The 19,195-nt window shown below is 45.9% G+C and overlaps 1 protein-coding gene across 1 annotated transcript in view; it reads right to left on the bottom strand.

Moving 5' to 3' along the window:
* The window catches only part of KLHL24 (kelch like family member 24), a 93,472-nt gene that overhangs the window by 8,875 nt on the left and 65,402 nt on the right, over positions 1-19,195 (bottom strand). The window contains exons 5-6 of the mRNA XM_038769369.1: positions 18,914-19,102; positions 10,916-11,104 (exon numbers count right to left, since the gene is read on the bottom strand). Coding sequence (XP_038625297.1) covers positions 10,916-11,104; positions 18,914-19,102 — 378 coding nt within the window. The remainder of the gene's footprint in view (positions 1-10,915; positions 11,105-18,913; positions 19,103-19,195) is intronic.

Below are 19,195 nucleotides of genomic sequence, written 5' to 3'. Positions count from 1 at the left end.
GATGATAAGTGGCGGAGCTGGAATTAGAACCCGTGACCTCTTACTCCCAAGCCTGGGCTCTTTCCATCATCATCAATCGTATTTATTGAACGCTTACTATGTGCAGAGCACTGTCCACTAAACCACACTGCTTCTCTACATCGGTCATTTACATTTGTCATATACAGTTATGGGAAAATCAGGGGGAGGACAGGTTTTAAGTGGGAAGATGAGGAGTTCAGTTTTGGACACGACAATTGGAGGTTCAGCAGGACATCCAAGTAGAGATGTCCAGGAGGCAGGAGGAAATGTGGGACCTCAGAGAAGGAGAGAGAGATCAGTGCAGGAGAAGATTTGGGAATCATCAGCAGCACAGAGATGGTAGTTGAAGCCATGGGAGAGAATAAGTTCTCCTAGGGAAGTGAGTGTAAATGGAGAATAAAAGGGAACACAAAACTGAGCCTTGAGGGAACCTCACCCAGCACCAGTTTCAAGGGTGGGATGCAGAGGAGGAGCCTGCAAAAGTGATTGAGAAGGAGCAGCCAGACAGATAGGAAGAGAACCAGGGGAGGATAGAGTCAGTGAAACCAAGGTTGGATAATGTTTACAGGAGAAAAGGGTAGTTCCCCGTGTTGAAGGCATTTAAGAGATTGAGGAGGATTAGGATGGAATAGGAAGCTATTGGACTTGGCAAGAAGGAGATCACTGGGGATCTCTGAAGGGCAGTTTCCATGGAGCAGTGTGGCCCGGTGGAAAGAGCACGGGCTTGGGAATCATAGGACCTGGGTTCTAATCCCATCTCCACCACATGTCTGCTATGTGACCTTGGGCAAGCTGCTTAACTTCTCCTTGGTTACCTCATCTGTAAAATGGGGATTAAGACTGTGAGTCCTACGTGGCAAAGGGACTGTGTACAACCTGACTAGCTTGTATCTATCCAAGTGCTTAGTATGGTATCTGGCACATAGTAAGTGCTTAACAAATACATTAAAAAAAAAGAGTGAAGGGGGCAGAAGTCAGATTTGGTGGGGGGAGTCAAGCAGACAACTGGAGGAGCAGAAGTAAAGGAGGTGGGTTGAGATAACTCACTCAAGGAGTTTAGAGAGGAATGATAGCAGGGAAATGGGGTGATAACTGGCGGGAGATGTGGGAGTCAAAGGAGTGTTTTTTAGAATACGGGATAAATGGGCAAGTTTGAAAGCAGTGAAGAAGAAGTCTTTGGAAAGCGAGCCCTTGAAGAGTACGGTCAAGGACAGAAGAAAGTACAGGGGAAGTGTTTTTATTCATTCATTCATTCATATTTATTGAACACTTACTATGTGCACAGCACTATACTAAACGCTTGGGAAGTGCAAGTTGGCAATATATAGAGACGGTCCCTGCCCAACAACGGGCTCACAGTCTAGAAGGGAGAGACAGACAACAAAACAAAACAGGTGGACAGGTGTCAAGTCATCAGAACAAATAGAATTAAAGCTAAATGCACACCATTAACAAAATAAATAGAATAGTAAATATGTACAAGTAAAATAGAGTAATAAATCTGTACAAACATATATACAGGTGCTGTGGGGAGGGGAAGGAGGTAGGGCAGGGGGGATGGGGAGGAGGACAGGAAAAAGGGGGCTCAGTCTGGGAAGGCCTCTTGGAGGAGGTGAGCTCTCAGTAGGGCTTTGAAGGGAGGAAGAGAGCTAGCTTGGCGGATGTGTAGAGGGAAACGATTTTGCTTTCAGAAGCAACGTGGTCTAGCGGAAAGAGGCAGTCAGAGAACCTGAATTGTAGCCTCGGCTTTGAAACTTGTCAGCAAGTCACTTCACTTCTCTGTGCCTCAGTTCCCTCATCTGCAAAATGGGGATTCAATCCCTGTTCTTCCTCTTAGACTGTGAGCCCCATGTGGAAACTATGAGCCCCAGGTGGAACCTATTATCTTGTACCTACCTCAGGAGTTAGTAGAGTGTTAGGCCCATAAAAAGTGCTTAACACAGTATAAGGTGAGAAGGAATAGGGTTGGAGGTACAGGTGGAAGGAGTGGTTTTTGAGAGGAGGTGGGAAAGATGGGGGAGTCAAGGATGGGGAAGAAGAAGTACTAATCTTGGGGGAAGAATTCCCCTATTCCTAAAAGTAGATTTTTTTAATGGTACTTGTTAAGCACTTGTTATTTGTCGGGCATTGTACTAAGTGCTGGGGTACACACAAGCCTACCGGATTGTGAAAGTCCATGTCTCATATGGGTCTCAGAGTCTTACTTCTTATATAGATGAGGTAACTTAAGGACAGAGAAATTAAGTGACTTGCTCAAGGTCACAGAGCAGAAAAGGTCTGCTCTTCTCTCCCCAGTATTTATCTTTCACCTCCCCCATCCACTGTAATAATAATAATAATGATAGCATTTATTAAGCACTTATTGTGTGCAAAGCACTGTCCTAAGCACTGGGGTGATTACAAGGTGATGAGGTTGTCCCACGGGGGGGTTCACAGTCTTCATCCCCATTTTCCAGATGAGGGAACTGAGACCCAGAGAATAATAATGATATCGAGGATGACATTTATTAAGCACTTACTATGTGCAAAGCACTGTTCTAAGCGCTGGTAAGGTTACGAGGTGATCAGGTTGTCCCATGGGGGGCTCACAGTCTTAATCCCCATTTTACAGGTGAGGTAACTGAGGCACAGAGAAGGTAAGTGTCTTGCTCAAAGTCACACAGCTAAGTGGCGGAGCCGGGATTTGAACCCATGACCTCTGACTCCAAAGCCCGTGCTCTTTCCACGGAGCCACTCTGCTTCTCTTTCTGAGTGTTTTCAAGAAGGATGAGAAAAGGTCTTAAAACCACAAAACTTGAAAATGCAATTTGTCTACCCCTTTGCTACAAACTTTTCTTAAAGAGGGAGGCAATCACAGTGCTTGGCTCAAAAGTAGCAAACTCATGGGTATTGCAGTTGGACAGTTATATATGAGAATGGTAGAGGTGGTGGTAAAGGAAGCATAAGAGAAAGTTAACCATTTACTAGGATGTCAGATACTTCTAGAGGTAAAATGTAGGTACCCTACGTATCAAGCACGTTTTAAGCGGTAGGGTAGATACAAGAAAATCAGGTTGAATACAGTCCTTGTTCCATGAGGGGCTCCTAGTCAGAGTAGGGGGGAGAACAAATACTTAATCCTCATTTCACAGAGGGGGTAACTGAAGCCCAGAGAAGTTAAGTCACTCGTCCAAGGTCATTCAGCAGGCAAGCGGTGGAGCCAAGAATAGGATCACATCTCCATATTGTCTGTCTCACCACTGACCCCTCGCCCACATTCTCCCTCTGGCCTGGAATTCCCTCCCCCCTCATATCCAACCATCCACCACTCTCCCCACCTTCAAAGCCTTATTAAAATCTCATATCCTTCAAGAGGCCTCACCCGACTAAGCCCTCATTTCCCCTACTCCCTCTCACTTCACTGTCCTCTACACATTGTATCCTTTAAGCACCCGATATTCACAGCACCTTCAAGCCCAGAACACTTTTTTCTTTTTTTGTAATGGCATTTATTAAGCGCTTACTTATGTACATATCCATAATTTTTGTTAATGCCTGTGTACCCCTCTGGACTATAATCTCCTTGTGGGTGAGGAGAGTGTATTGTACTCTCCCAAGTATTCTGCACACAGTAAGCTCTCAAAAACTACCACTGACAAATGGTTGGTTGATTGACTGATTAACCATAGTTATCCATTCCACTTCCTTCCCAACTCTGAAGCCAAAATCTTGGCATTATTTTTAGGTCCATCCTACCAATTATTCAAGCAATAGCATTTATTGAGCACCTACTGTGTGCAGAGCACTGTACCTTGCCTTCAAGAAGTTTATGCTCTAGTGAGGGAGACAGACTCATAATTAGGAAAAGAGATAGGAAAAGAGAATATGTACATGAGATAATGCTGAAGTAATAGGGTGTTAAAGATAGGCTCATGTAAGGGCCCCAGCTGATTGTGAGACTGTAATCGGAAGTCTGCAAGGTTGCTGTGAGTGGGTTAAGTGTCTTCCAATTCTGTCATATTGTAATAATAATAATAATAATATTAATAATAACGGTGGTATTTGTTAACTGCTTACTATATGCCAGGCACTGTACTAAGCGCTGGGGTGGATACAAGCAAATCCACAAGCTTCTAGACTGTGAGCCCACTGTTGGGTAGGGACCGCTTCTATATGTTGCTAACTTGTACTTCCCAAGTGCTTAGTACAGTGCTCTGCACACAATAAGCGCTCAATAAATACGATTGAATGAATGAATGAATCAGTTCGGATACATTCCCTATCCCATGTGGGGCTCACAGTCTCAATCCCCATTTTACAGATGAGGGAACTGAAGCCTAGAGAAGTGAAGTGACCTGGCCAAGGTCACAGAGTAGACAAGTGGTGGAGCCAAGAGCAGAGCTATTATACTCTCTTAAGCGCTTACTATAGTGTTCTGCACACCGTAAGCACTCAGTAAATACATTTGAATGATTTTTTTAAATAATATTTCTTAAGCACTTACTAGCGAAGTGCTAGGGTAGGTACAAATGAATTAGATTGGACACAGTCCCCGTCCTGCATGGGGCTCGCATTCTAAGTGGGAGGGAGAACAGGAGTACTGAGGCACAGAGAGAAGTGAGGTGACTTGCCCACGGTTGCACAGCAAGCATTTGGCAGAGCTGGGATTAGAACCCCGGTCCTCTGACTCCAAGGCCAATTGACTGATTGTGAGTCCCCCAGTTCTCAGATGGTGCAGAAGTGCTGAAGTGAAAGTTGGGGTGGGGGGGAGGGTGTGTGTGTGTGTGTGTGTGTGCGTGTGCGCGCATGCACGCACGCACGCGCACGTGTACACATCCTGGGGAGATTAGAGATTAATTGAGAAAGGATTCTTGCAGACCATATGATTTCAAAAAGGGCTTTGTGTTGGATTTGAAGTGGGAGGGAGTTTTGGGCAGGACGAAGGGGTGAACGAGAGGTCAGTGGCGGGAGAGGCGAGAATGAGGCACAATGAATAGGTCATCTTGAGAGAAACAGAGTGCAAAGTGGGGGAGAGTAGAAGTGAGTGTGTATGCCTGCACAAGTCTCCCCACGCCACAAAAAATTCCCCTTTTTACCATTCCTGCCTGAATCAAGCAGTAACTCCTGGCCACTGGCATTAGCAGCCTTATTAAAAGCACATCTCCTCCAAGAGGCCTTCCCCAACTAAGCCCTTATTTCCTCTTCCCCAACTCCATTCTGCAACACCTTTTATCCCTCCAGCTCTCAGCCCCACGACACCTATGTACATAGCCAAAATTGATTTATATCAATGTCTGTCTCCCCATCTAGACTGTAAGCTCCTTCATCATCATCAATCGTATTTATTGAGCGCTTACTGTGTGCAGAGCACTGTACTAAGCGCTTGGGAAGTACAATTTGGCAACATATAGAGACAGTCCCTACCCAATAGTGGGCTCACAGTCTTGTGGCCAGGGAGTATGTCTACCAAATCTGTTTTATTGTACTCTCTTAAGCACTTAGTACAGTGCTCTGCACACAGTAAGCACTCAATAAATGATTAATTGCTTGATTTATGACAATTAATAGATTTTTCCCCTCTACTTTTCGACTCTCTTCACTCATTCCACTTCAGCTCGTACTGTTCATTCCTCTCAAGATACTCTGATTTTTTTAAAGATAGTTGTTAAGTGACTACTGTGTGCAAGGCACTGTATTATGCACTGGGGTAGTTACAAAATAATCAGGTTAGACACAGTCCATGTCCCACATGGAGCTTATAGTCTAAGCCAGAGGGAGGACTTATAGACCCGGTATTTTCATTGCATGTCATGGTTTTATTAGCACACAGCACAATCACTAGTTGTTATAGTGGATTACTAAGTCTTATAAAAATGTTATTAGAATTATTCCTGGGCTGAGCGACATAGCTTCCTCACATCCTGACTTGAAATTTAGCTTTCATCCACAGGGGATAAAGAGAGAATGTATATTGATGCACTGTGAGTCACCGGTTAAATATGACGTCCGATTAGGTTGTAAGGATGGAATAACAATTTGTATTGAACACAAACATTTTTCATAATTATGTTGCCTGCAGGGGTTATCACCTGCCCTAATTTGATCTGATTAAGGTAGAATGCAACTGTCCTCATTTCACACAGAGTGGAGAGATGCCAGGTTTCACCCTGGAGAGGAACAGGACCAGAATATATGCGAGGTTTTACTAATCAGGCAAAAACCCCTCACTCTCGGCTTCAAGGCTCTCCATCACCTCGCCCCCTCCTACCTCACCTCCCTTCTTTCCTTCTACAGCCCAGCCCGCACCCTCCGCTACTCTGCCGCTAACCTCCTCACTGTGCCTCATTCTTGCCTGTCTGTCCATCGGCCCCCGGCCAACATCCTCCCCCTGGCCTGGAATGCCCTCCCTCCCCACATCCATGTCTACCTGTATATATGTATACCTGTATATATGTATATATGTTTGTACATATTTGTTTATTTATTTATTTATTTATTTTACTTGTACATATCTATTCTATTTATTTTATTTTGTTAGTATGTTTGGTTTTGTTCTCTGTCTCCCCCTTTTAGACTGTGAGCCCACTGTTGGGTAGGGACTGTCTCTATATGTTGCCAACTTGTACTTCCCAAGTGCTTAGTACAGTGCTCTGCACACAGTAAGCGCTCAATAAATACGATTGATGATGATGACTTAAATCCCCATTTTACGGAGGAGGAAACTGAGTCACAGAGAAGTGAAGTGACTTGCCCAGGATAACATAGCCAACGTGTGGCCTAGTGGATAGAGCACGGGCCTAGGAGTTAGAAGGACCTGGGTTCTACTCCCAGCTCTGCCACTTGTCTGCTGTGTGACCTTGGGCAAATCACTTAACTTCTCTGATCCTTAGTTACCTCATCTGTAAAATGGGGATTAAGACTGTAAGCCCTATGTGACCCAAGGACCATGTGCTTTGCAGTACAGTGCCTGGCACGTAATAAGCACTTAACAAATACCATAAAAAAAATTGGGGACCTTCAGTTCTCTGACTCCTAGGCCTGTGCTCTTTCCACCAAGACACACGGCTTCTCTACTCACCGTATCTTGTTCTTGTCTTTCACCACCCCAATTCCTTGCTCACCACTTCCTCCCGCCTGAAATTTTCATTCATTCATTCTTTCATTCAATTGTATTTACTGAGTGCTTACTGTGTGCAGAACACTGTACTAAGTGCTTTATTACAATTCAGCAATAGAGAGACAAAATCCCTGCCCACACCGGGCTTACAGTCTAGAAGGGGGGGAGACGGACATCAAAACAAGTAAACAGGCATCAATACAAACAAGTAGAATTGTAGATATATACAATTTTCCCTTCATATTTGCCAAACCATAGCTCTTTTCCTCTTCAAAACCCTTCACAAATTTCCAATAAATGTTCCCCAAAAGATGTATGATTTCCCAACCTCCTATGCCATTTTTGTATATTCCCTAAGCGCTCACTCACCTATATCCTTTTTCCTTCTTCCTCTAACAATTACTTTAGTTTGTCTCCCTTACTAGAGTGTACACTCCTCAAAGGCAGTAATTATGTCTACTAATTCTGTTGCAATCTTCCAAATGCTTATTATGCTTAGTTTTAGTAACCCAAAACTGCTCTCCTTGCCTTACTCTGACTTTCTGACTTTAGAAGTCTTTCACTAAGCCCTCATTTCCTTGTCTCCCACTCCCTTGCACCCTTTATTCACTCCTCCCTCAGCCCCAGAGCACTTATGTACATATCTGTAATTTCATTTATTTATATTGATGTCTTTCTCCCCCTCTAGACTGTGGAGAGAGAACATGCCTTCCAACTCGGATATTTTATACTTTCCCAAGTGCTTAATACAGTGCTCTGTATTCTAATTCTGTAATTCTGTAATTTAATTCTATTTGACGATTTTGACAGCTGTCTACATGTTTTGTCTTGTTGTCTGTCTCCCCTTTCTAGACTGTGAGCCCATTGTTGGGTAGGGACCATCTCTATATGTTGCCAAGTTGTACTTCCCAAGTGCTTAGTACAGTGCTCTGCAAGCGCTCAATAAATACGACTGAATGAATGAATGAATGCTCTGCACTTTGTAGGCACAGGGAACATGCCTAACAACTCTGTTATACTGTACTCTCCCAAGTGCTTAGTACAGAGTCCTGCACACAGTAAACACTCAATAAATATGACTGATTTATTTCTGTGATATACAGACTAGCTTTGTAATACTCTAATTCATTAGTATAGAATGACTTCAAATTTTAAATATAACTGTCTTGAGGAAATTTTAAAGAAGTCATCTGAACTACATGAAAGTGTTCAACAACTGCTAAAATGGACATGGTTTACCAAAGCATAGCACATATGGCTTTTAATTTATAGCTTTAGGTAGTATACTACGTAACAAATATAACAGGAATTGCTTCCTGATATGTGAATTAAGATGTGTTTGCTAACATGGAGGTTTGAAAGCCTAGCACTCAAAGGATTATCTCAAGACTTAGTGGTGCCAAATCAGGGTACCATAATAATAATGATGATGGTATTTGTTAAGCGCTTACTATATGCAAAGCACTGTTCTAAGCGCTGGGGGGATACAAGGTAATCAGGTTGTCCCATGTGGGGCTCACAGTCTTAATCCCCATTTTCCAGATGAGGTAACTGAGGTACAAAGAAGTTAAGTGGCTTGCCCAAGGTCACACAGCTGACAAGTGGCGGAGCCGGGATTCTGACCCAGTCCCACTTTCTGCAGGAACTGCAAGATAGAGAAGCAGTGTAGCTCAGTGGATGTAAAGAGCCCAGGCTTGGGAGTCAGAGGTCATGGGTTCTAATCCCAGCTCCGCCACTTGTCAGCTGTGGGACTTTGGGCAAGTCACTTCACTTCTCTGGGCCTCAGTTACCTCATCTGGAAAATGGGGATTAAGACTATGGGCCCCATGTCAGACAAACTGATTACCTTGTATCCCCCGCCAGCGCTTAGAACGGAGCTTGCAAATGCCATCATTATTATTAGTATTATCAAGCTACCTCCGGAGATGATGTGTGTGTGTGTGTGTGTGTGTGTATGTGTGTGTGTCTGTTGGGGGGGAGAGGTAAAGGAGGGGGGTTGGAAGGTCAATCACCTCTGCCCCATTCCTCCTGCTTCGACCGACAGCTGACACAGTCTCAACCCCCGACCTGGAGATGTGGAAAAGCACATTAAATACCAGCCACCGCTGCTTGCCCCCACCGCTTCCATTCCACCTCCCACCATGAGTGGGATTGGGACAGTAACCAAGGCCACCCGAAAGCCCAGGATTAAGCAGCCCAGTAATAGCAGTGGTTGGTAGCAGAGGGCAAAGAAAACAGCAGTCACCAAAAGAGCCACCGACATCAGAGCCACCATCAGGGCCTCTGGCTTGGGACTTCCTGCCCCCACAGGTTCCCAAGGCGCAGCGGCCACCATCAGCACCGTCACTTTTCCTTACCTTCTCCTACCACTGCTATTCTTTTGCTATTCTATTCCTTTGGGTAGGATGTGTTTCTGTAAATGGATACATCTGTGGTCCCGATCTCCTTATCTTGAATCTACCCCAGCACTTTGCACAGTGCTTGGCACACAGAAATCAATCAATCCATCGTATTTAATGAGTGCTCCCTATGCACAGGACACTGTACTAAGCGCTTGGGAGAGTACAACACAACAATATAACAGACACACTCTCCGCCCACAACGAGCTTACGGTCCAGAGGAGAAATTGTTTAATGAAGATTAAAATAACAACAGTAAGAGAGTGACCCTAGTGGAAAGAGCATAGGCCTGGGAGTCAGAGGACTTGGGTTCCAATCCTGACTCTGCCACTTGCCTGCTATATGACCTCGGGCAAGCTGCTTAACTTCTCTGTACCTCTGTTTCCTCAATTGTAAAATGGGATTCAATTCCTCTTCTTCCTTCTACCTAGACTACAAGCCTAATGAGGGTCAGGGACTGTGTCCGACCTTATTATCTTGTATCTGCTGCTGTATTCAGAACAGTGCTTGGCACATGATAAGTATTAAACAAATACCACCATTATTAGAGTGGGGAGTCAAAAAACTTAAGTCAAAAAAACTTCAGTGGTTGCCCATCCACCTCCGCATCAAACAAAAACTCCTCACCATTGGCTTTAAAGCACTCCACCATCTTGCCCCATCCTACCTCACCTCACTACTCTCCTTCTACAACCCAGTCCGCACACTCAGCTCCTCTAATGCCAACCTTCTCGCTGTGCCTCAATCTCATCTATCTCACCACCAACCCCTAGCCCACATCTTGCCTCTGGCCTGGGACGCCCACCCCCTTCAAATCTAACAGACAATTACTCTCCCCGGCCTCAAAGCCTTATTGAAGGTGCATCTCCTCCATGAGGGCTTCCCAGACTAAGCTTCTCCTTTCCTCTTCTCCCACTCCCTTCCACATCGCTCTGACTTGCTCCCTTGGTTCTTCCCCCCTCCCAGACCTACAGCACTTATGTGTATATCTGTAATTTATGTTTTTATATTGCTGTTTTGTCTTCCTGCTCTAGACTGTAAGCTTGTTGTGGGCAGGGATTGTGTCTGTTTATCGTTGTATTGTACTCTCCCAAGTGCTTAGTACAGTGCTCTGCACACAATAAGCACTCAATACGATTGAATGAATAAATGCATGAATGAATGAGTCCCAGAATTCCTCATGGTTTGGAGGAGTAGGGCAAGGCATTCCTTCTCTCTTATGTCTGGGACTTTAAGACCCCATCTTTCTTCCCTCAACTGCTAGTCAGTCCTATCTAGATTGGGTCCTAGCCAAATTACTACTTCCCCTACATCATCATCTTTCAAAAATACATTTTATTAGTGATCACTGCTTTCACGTCTTCTTCTTTTTATATTTAATATTCTCTTTTCTTTTACCTGGCGGCTGAATGTGTTCTGTACATGCATCCAATAATCTTCCACAGGATCATAGCAGTAGATTGTCTTGGTAAGCCCTCCCGCAACATAGATCAAGTTGTTCAAAGATACAGCTGTTATACATCTCTTGGCAATAGGGATAGTTGCACGTAGTAACCATGAGTTTGTTTCAGGATCGTAAGACTGCACCTGAAGACAAATAAATATATTTCAGTTTGATCCTAAAAGAAAAATAGATTTTACTGGTGGAATGTACTAGGATTTTGATTTTAAAAAGAGTGACAATATTACCAAGGTTAACCATTCATTCAAAATAATATATCAATTGTTGGCATAAAAATAATGGAACAGTTGCTAATGGCTTTGACGATCATGCCTTGCTCGCAGCAACTATGTCCCCCTTGGTGACCAAGAAGCTGTTCTGGGCTATCGGGTTTCTCCAGTGCCATTTGGACACCGGAGAAACAAACAAAGCATTTCAACAAACTGCTACTTTGCAACTCCATCTTTCCTCAGATTGTACGATTTTCCCCTACTGTCCTCCTATCTACTAAGGATTCTTGGAGAAGTAGTTCAGTAGGGAATCAATCACAGCAGGCAACAAGGTTTTGTTGGTCAGCTACATGTTTTATTCATTCATGGAATCATATTTATTGAGTGCTTACTGTGTGCTGAGCACTGTACTAAGCACTTGGAAAGTACAAGTCGGCAACAAATAGAGACAATCCCTAGCCAATGATGAGCTCAGTGTCTAGAAGGGGGGGAGACAGACAACAAAACAAAACAAGTAGACAGACATCAATAACATCAATATAAAAAATAGCATTATAGATATATGCACATCATTAATAAAATAGATACAATAATAAATATGTACATATACACAAGTGCTGTGGGGCAAGGATGGGGATAGAGCAGAGGGAGGGAGTCGGGGAGATGGGGAGGGAAGGAGGAGCAGAAGAAAAGGGGGGCTCAGTCTGGGAAAGCCTCTTGGAGGAGGTGAGCTTTCAGAAGGGCTTTGAAGGGGGAAGTGTGCTAGTTTGGCAGATACTAGGAGGGAGGACTATTCGAGGCCAGAGGTAGGCCGTGGGCCGGGGGTTGCCGGCGGGACAGGAGAGAACAGGGCCCATTGAGGAGGTTAGCAGCAGAGAAGTGGAGTTTGAGGGCTGGGCTGTAGAAGGAGAGAAGGGAGGTGAGGTAGAAGGGGGCAAGGTGACAGAGAGCTTTGAAGCCAATAGTGAGGAGTTTTTGCTTCATATGAAGGTTGATAGGCAACCACTGGAGATTTTTGAAGATGGGGTGATGTGCCCAGAGCATTTCAGTACAAAGATAATCCTAGCAGCAGAGTGAAGTATAGACTGAAGTGGGGAGAGACAGGAGGTTGGGAGATCAGAAAGGATGCTGATGCAGTAATCCAGTACGGATATGATGAGTGATTGTACCAATAAGGCAGCAGTTTGGATGGAGAGGAAAGAGCAGATCTTGGTGATGCTGTGAAGGTGAGACCGGCAGGTTTTGATGACAGACTGGATGTGCGGGGTGAATGAGATAACAGAGTCAAGGATCAATCAATCAATCAATCAATCAAATTTATTGAGCGCTTACTGTGTGCAGAGCACTGTACTAAGCCCTTGGGAAGCACAAGTTGGCAACATATAAAGACAGTCCCTACCCAAAAGTGGGCTCACAGTCTAAAAGGGGGAGACAGAGAACAAAACCAAACATACTAATAAAATAAAATACATAGAATAGATATGTACAAGTAAAATAAATAGAGTAATAAATATGTACAAACATATATATATATATATATATATATATATATACACAGGTGCTGTGGGGAAGGGAAGGAGGTAAGATGGGGGGATGGAAAGGAGGACGAGGGGGAGAGGAAGGAAGGGGCTCAGTCTGGGAAGGCCTCCTGGAGGAGGTGAGCTCTCAGTAGGGCCTTGAAGGGAGGAAGAGAGCTAGCTTGGCGGATGGGCAGAGGGAGGGCATTCCAGGCCTGGGGGATGACGTGGGCCAAGGGTCGATGGTGGGACAGGCGAGAATGAGGTACGGTGAGGAGATTAGCGGCGGAGGAGCGGAGGGTGCGGGGTGGGCTGTAGAAGGAGAGAAGGGAGGTGAGGTAGGAGGGGGCGAGGTGATGGAGAGCCTTGAAGCCGAGGGTGAGGAGTTTCTGCCTGATGTGCAGATTGATTGGTAGGCACTGGAAATTTTTGAGGAGGGGAGTAACATGCCCAGAGCGTTTCTGGACAAACACAATCCGGGCAGCAGCATGAAGTATGGATTGAAGTGGGGAGAGACACGAGGATGGGAGATCAGAGAGAAGGCTGATGCTGTAGTCCAGACGGGATAGGATGAGAGCTTGAACGAGCAGGGTAGTGGTACGGATGGAGAGGAAAGGGTGGATCTTGGCAATGTTGCGGAGCTGAGACCGGCAGGTTTTGGTGACGGCTTGGATGTGAGGGGTGAACGAGAGAGCGGAGTCGAGGATGACACCAAGGTTGCGGGCTTCTGAGACGGGAAGGATGGTAGTGCCGTCAACAGAGATGGGAAAGTCAGGGAGAGGGCAGGGTTTGGGAGGGAAGACATGGAGTTCAGTCTTGGACATGTTGAGTTTTAGGTGGCGGGCAGACATCCAGATGGAGATGTCCTGAAGGCAGGAGGAGATGCGAGCCTGGAGGGAGGGGGAGAGAGCAGGGGCAGAGATGTAGATCTGGGTGTCATCAGCGTAGAGGTGATAGTTGAAGCTGTTGGTGCGAATGAGGTCACCAAGGGAGTGCGTGTAGATCGAGAACAGAAGGGGACCAAGCACTGAACCTTGGGGAACCCCCACAGTAAGGGGATGGGAGGGGGAGGAGGAGCCTGCAAAAGAGACTGAGAATGAACGACCGGAGAGATAAGAGGAGAACCAGGAGAGGACGGAGTCTGTGAAGCCAAGGTCGGATAGCGTGTTGAGGAGAAGGGGGTGGTCCACAGTGTCGAAGGCAGCTGAGAGGTCGAGGAGGATTAGTATAGAGTATGAGCCGTTGGATTTGGCAAGCAGGAGGTCATTGGTGACTTTTGAGAGGGCAGTTTCCGTGGAATGTAGGGGATGGAAGCCAGACTGGCGGGGTCAAGGAGAGAGTTGGTGTTGAGGAATTCGAGGCAGCGTGTGTAGACAACTCGTTCAAGGAGTTTGGAAAGGAATGGTAGGTAGGAGGGATATGGGGTGATAACTAGAAGGTGAGATGGGGTCAAGAGAGGGTTTTCTTAGGATGGGAGAGACATGGGCATGTTTGAAGGCAGAGGGGAAGGAACCAGTGGAGAGTGAGTGGTTGAAGAGGGTTAAGGAGGGGAGAAGGGATGGAGCGAGAGATTTCATGAGATGAGAGGGAATGGGGTCAGAAGCACAGGTGGCCGGAGTAGCACTTGAGAGGAGGGAGGAGAGCTCCTCTGAGGACACTGCTGGGAAGGATGGGAGAGTAGCAGAGAGTGTTGAGAGCCAGGGGGTTGGAGAAGTGGGGGAAGTGACTTTAGGGAGGTCAGACCTGATGGATTTAATTTTGTTAATGAAGTAGGAGGCCAGATCGTTGGGGCTGAGGGAGGGAGGAGGGGGAGGAACCGGGGGCCTGAGAAGGGATTTGAATGTACGGAAGAGCTGGCGGGGGTGACGGGCATGGGATGACACCAAAGTTGCGAGCTTGTGAGACGGGAAGGATGGCCGTGCCATCCACAATGACGGGAAAGTCAGGGAGAGGACAGGGTTTGGGAGGGAAGATAAGGAGCTCAGTCTTGGATATGTTGAGCTTTAGGTGGCTGGAGGATATCCAGATGGAGATGTCCTGAAGGTAAGAGGAGATGCGAGTCTGGAGGGAGGGAGAGAGAACAGGCGAGGAGATGTAGATTTGGATATCATCCGTGTAGAGATGATAGTTGAAGCCGTGGAAGTGAATGAGTTCACCAAGGGAGTGAGTATAGATGGAGAACAGCAGGGGACCAAGAACTGACCCTTGAGGAATCCCTACAGTAAAGGGTTAGGAGGGGGAGGAGGAGCCCAGGAAAGAGACTGAGAATCAACAGCCAGAGAGATAAGAGGAGAACCAGGAGAGGACGGAGTCCATGAAGCCAAGGTTGGACAGCGTGTTGAGGAGAAGGGGATGGTCCACAGTGTCGAAGGCAGCTGAGAGGTCAAGGAGGACTAGGATAGAGCAGGAGCCGTTGGATTTGGCAAGCAGGAGGTCACTGGTGACCTTTGAGAGGGCAGTTTCGGTGGAGTGTAGGGGACGGAAGCCAGATTGGAGGGAGTCCAGGAGAGAGTTGGAGTTGAGGAATTTGAGGCAGCGAGTGTAGATGACTCGTTTTAGGATTTTGGAAAGGAAAGGAGGGAGGGAGATAGCGTGATATCTAGAAAGGGTAGTGGGGTCAAGAGAGGGTTTGTTTTTAGGATGGGGGAGATGTGGGCACGTTTGAAGGCAGAGGGGAAGGAACCAGTGGAGAATGAGTGGATGAAGATGGAATTTAAGGAGGGGAGGAGAGAAGGGGCGAGAGTTTTCATAAAATGAGAGGGAATGGGGTCCAAAGCACAGGTGGATGGGGTGGCACTTGAGAAGAGGGAGGAGATCTCATCTGAAGATACTGCTGGGAAGGATGGGAGAGTAGTGGAGAGGGTCAAGAGCCGGTGGGGTGGGGGGGAAGGAGAACGGGGTGTGGCAACTTTGGGGAGCTCAGACCTGATGGTGTTAATTTTCCTACTGAAGTCCTTCTTTAGTCTATTTCCATATCCAAATAGTAAGAGACAACTTCAGTCAAATAGCGGCAGGGTCAAAAGTGGATAGAGCCAGAAGAGAGCACAAAAAGGGGAGGGGGGGCAAGACAGAAAGGGAAGGGGGGCGGGGAGGGAGAGAGAGGAGAAAGGGACAGAGAGAAAGGGAAATAGAATGGAAGGAGAAGAGAATAATAATAATAGTAATAATTGTGGTTTTTGTTAAGCGCTATTTGCTAGGCACTGTATTAAGTTCTGGAATGGATACAAGCAAATCGGGTTGGACACAGTCCCTGTCCCACATGGGGCTCACAGTCTCAATCCCCATTTAACAGCTGAAGGAACTGAGACCCAGAGAAGGGAAATGACTTTCCCAAGGTCACCCAGCAGACAAGTGGTGGAGCCAGGATTAGAACCCATGACCTTCTGACTCCCTAGCCACTAGACCATGCTGCTGCTTCTTCCCCAGGAAGGGAAGAAGAATAAGAAGGAGAGGAGAAAGGACTGAGTAAATATGTCGTCAGGATACATCAGAAGCTCCCATCAGCAGCCTGGGAGTTGCTGAGTGGCTGTGTTTGCTACGAATGCCACCTACTACTACTACTACCGTCTGCTCTTGCCACCCAATTCAAGTGGTGGTGGGGCTGGCCTCCTGGTTCAGTCTGCAGTGTTGGTGCCAATCGAGAGTGGTTCTCCTACTACAACAAGTAGGTTCTCCTACTACAACCCAGCTCCCACACTTCACTCCTCTAATGCCAACCTTCTCACTGCACCTCGATCTTGGCTATCTCGCCGCCAACCTCTCGCCCACGTCCTTCCTCTGGCCTGGAACACCCTCCTTTCATGTATCTGACAGACAGTTACTCTCTTCATCTCCATTTATTCATTCAGAACACCATCCTTCCACGTATCTGACAGACAGTTACTCTCCCCATCTCCATTCATTCATTCACTTGTATTTACTGCACACTTACTGTGTGCACAGCACTGTACTAGGCGCTTGGAAAGTACAATTTGGCAACAGATAGAGACAATCCCCACCCAACAATGGGCTCACAGTCTAGAAAAGGCACGTCTCCTCCAAGAGGCCTTCCCTGAATAAGCCCTCCTTTCCACTTTTCCCACCGGCTTCTGCATCGCCCTGCTTGCTCCCTTTAGTCATGCCCACTCCCAGCCCCACAGCACTTATGTACACATCTGAAATTTATTTATTGATATTAAAATCTGCCTCCCCCTCTAGGCTATAAGCTCAATGTGGGCAGGGAATGTATCTGTAATATTTTTATAATGTACTCTCCCAAGTGCATAGTACATTGCTCTGTGCACAATACATGTTCAATAAATATGATCAACTGACTGATAAGCATCCTAGGACTTTAGAAGATGGTGACAGCACAAACAGATGGCAAAGGAAGAGGTAAATCTTCCTCTCCAATCAATCAATCAATCAATCAATCGTATTTATTGAGTGCTTACTATGTGCAGAGCACTGTACTAAGCGCTTGGGAAGCATCATCTCCACATGATCCTTACCTCTCCTTGTCCCTTTTTTACTTTGCTTCCTTCCTTATTTCCCTTTCTTCTTTTTTCTTTCCCGTTCCCTTTATTCTCTTTCTTAACCTTCTCCTCCCCTCTTTCTGTTTCCCCTCTCTTCACTTTTCCTCTTTATTCTTCCCCCGCTTCCCATGATCTTCTCCAAGAAGTCTTTCCTAACTAAGCCTTCATTTTCCCAACCTATTTGCCCCAGTTCACCCTCCCTTCTTCCCTTGGGTCTTTACCTCTTAAGCACTTTGATGCACACCTCCTTTCCAGCCCCACAGCACATATGTCCATATCCTTACACTCTTGCCACTTCCCCTCTCTGTCATTGATTTTAATGTCTGTCTCCCTCACTAGACTGTATGCTCCTTAAGGACAGGGATCATGTCTACCAATTCTGTTGTATTGTATTCCCCCAAGCATTTAAAACAGTGCTCTGCATTCATTCATTCATTCAATCGTACTTATTGAGTGCTTACTGTGTGCAGAGCACCGTAATAAGTGCTTGGGAAGTACAAGTTGGCAACATATAGAGACAGTCCCTACCCAACAGCGGGCTCAGAGTCTAGAAGCACACAGTAAGGGCTCAAGAAATACCATCGATTGATTGATTTACTATGATCCAACCCCCGAGGGATGTCTAGTCTCTGTCTCATCATGTCTTTGCAAATGTGAAAGCAATGAAAGGGTAGAAAGGAGGGTGAGGGAGAGGAGGAGGGATGAAAATGGAGGAAGAAAGTAAAAGCCCCAGGTCCTCTGGGACATGTAACCTTGAGGCCACAAATATTGGAAGATACCAATATTTTACCACCTACACATGCTCAATGCCTTGAACCCAGGGTTCTGAAAACCCCCCACCTTCTATGAACTTCATTGCAAATCTCCTGGGGTTTACAAAGCCCTTAAAGACCTCCCTCAAAGATGCTTCCCTAGCAGCGGGGTCTACTAGAAAGAGCACAGGTCTGGGAGTAGGAGGACCTGGGTTCTAATCCCTGATCTACTTGTCTGCTGGGTGACCTTGGGCAAGTTACCTAACATCTCTGCGCCTAAGTTACCTCATGTGTGAACCTCATGTAAGCCAAACACCATGTCCAACCTTATTATGGTGCATCTACCCCAGCACTTACTACAGTGCCCGGCACATAGTAAGCACTTAACAAATATCATAAAATAAATCTCTATTACAATTGTCCTTCTGCCACAGTGCTACTTCCATCCTTGGACATAAATCTCGACCAATTTTACTCAGAGTAATTTGACTCAATTACAGCTGCTTAATCAATCAATCAATCAATTAATTGTATTTATTGAGCACTTACTGTGTGCAGAGCACTGTACTAAGCGCTTGGGAAGTACAAGTTGGCAACATATAGAGACAGTCCCTACCCAACAGTGGGCTCACAGTCTAAAAGGGGGAGACCAGAGAACAAGACCAAACATACTAACAAAATAAAATAAATAGAATAGATACGTACAAGTAAAATAAATAAATAAATAGAGTAATAAATATGTACAAACATATGTACATATATGCTTAATCAAAACTGCTGAATAAACTGGTGTTTTGCTTCAGAATTCAGTCATTGTGACATTTGAACAAATCAACTCTGAACCAGTGCAGATGCCCGTCATGTTTAGAGCCCTGCTGATGGGCATTCGGCACTAACCTATCGTTCCACGGCCTACAGAGGTGAAGAAAGTGTGGTGTCTACCTTATCAGAGCAGGTGTTATCATCTGGTCCTCCACCAATCACAAACAATTTGCCTACACAGCTGGTCACTGCAGGTGAACTAACTGCTTCTTTAAGGGGCGCCACTTCGGTCCAGCGATTAGAAAACGAATCGTAGCACTCTACGCTGCTCAGTCGGTTCTGTCCATCGTAGCCTCCGACGACATACACCTATACAAAACAGAGGGAAATAAATCATGTCTTAAGATTGTCGGCGGTTTTATTTCAGCAATAGGCAGGCCAGGTTCAGTCAAAAGCCTCCAT

This window comes from Tachyglossus aculeatus, chromosome 1 (assembly GCF_015852505.1).
Source record: "Tachyglossus aculeatus isolate mTacAcu1 chromosome 1, mTacAcu1.pri, whole genome shotgun sequence".
Lineage (NCBI taxonomy): Eukaryota > Metazoa > Chordata > Mammalia > Monotremata > Tachyglossidae > Tachyglossus > Tachyglossus aculeatus.
The sequence above is the reverse complement of the archived record's forward strand: the minus strand, read 5'-3'. Positions and strand labels throughout refer to the sequence as shown.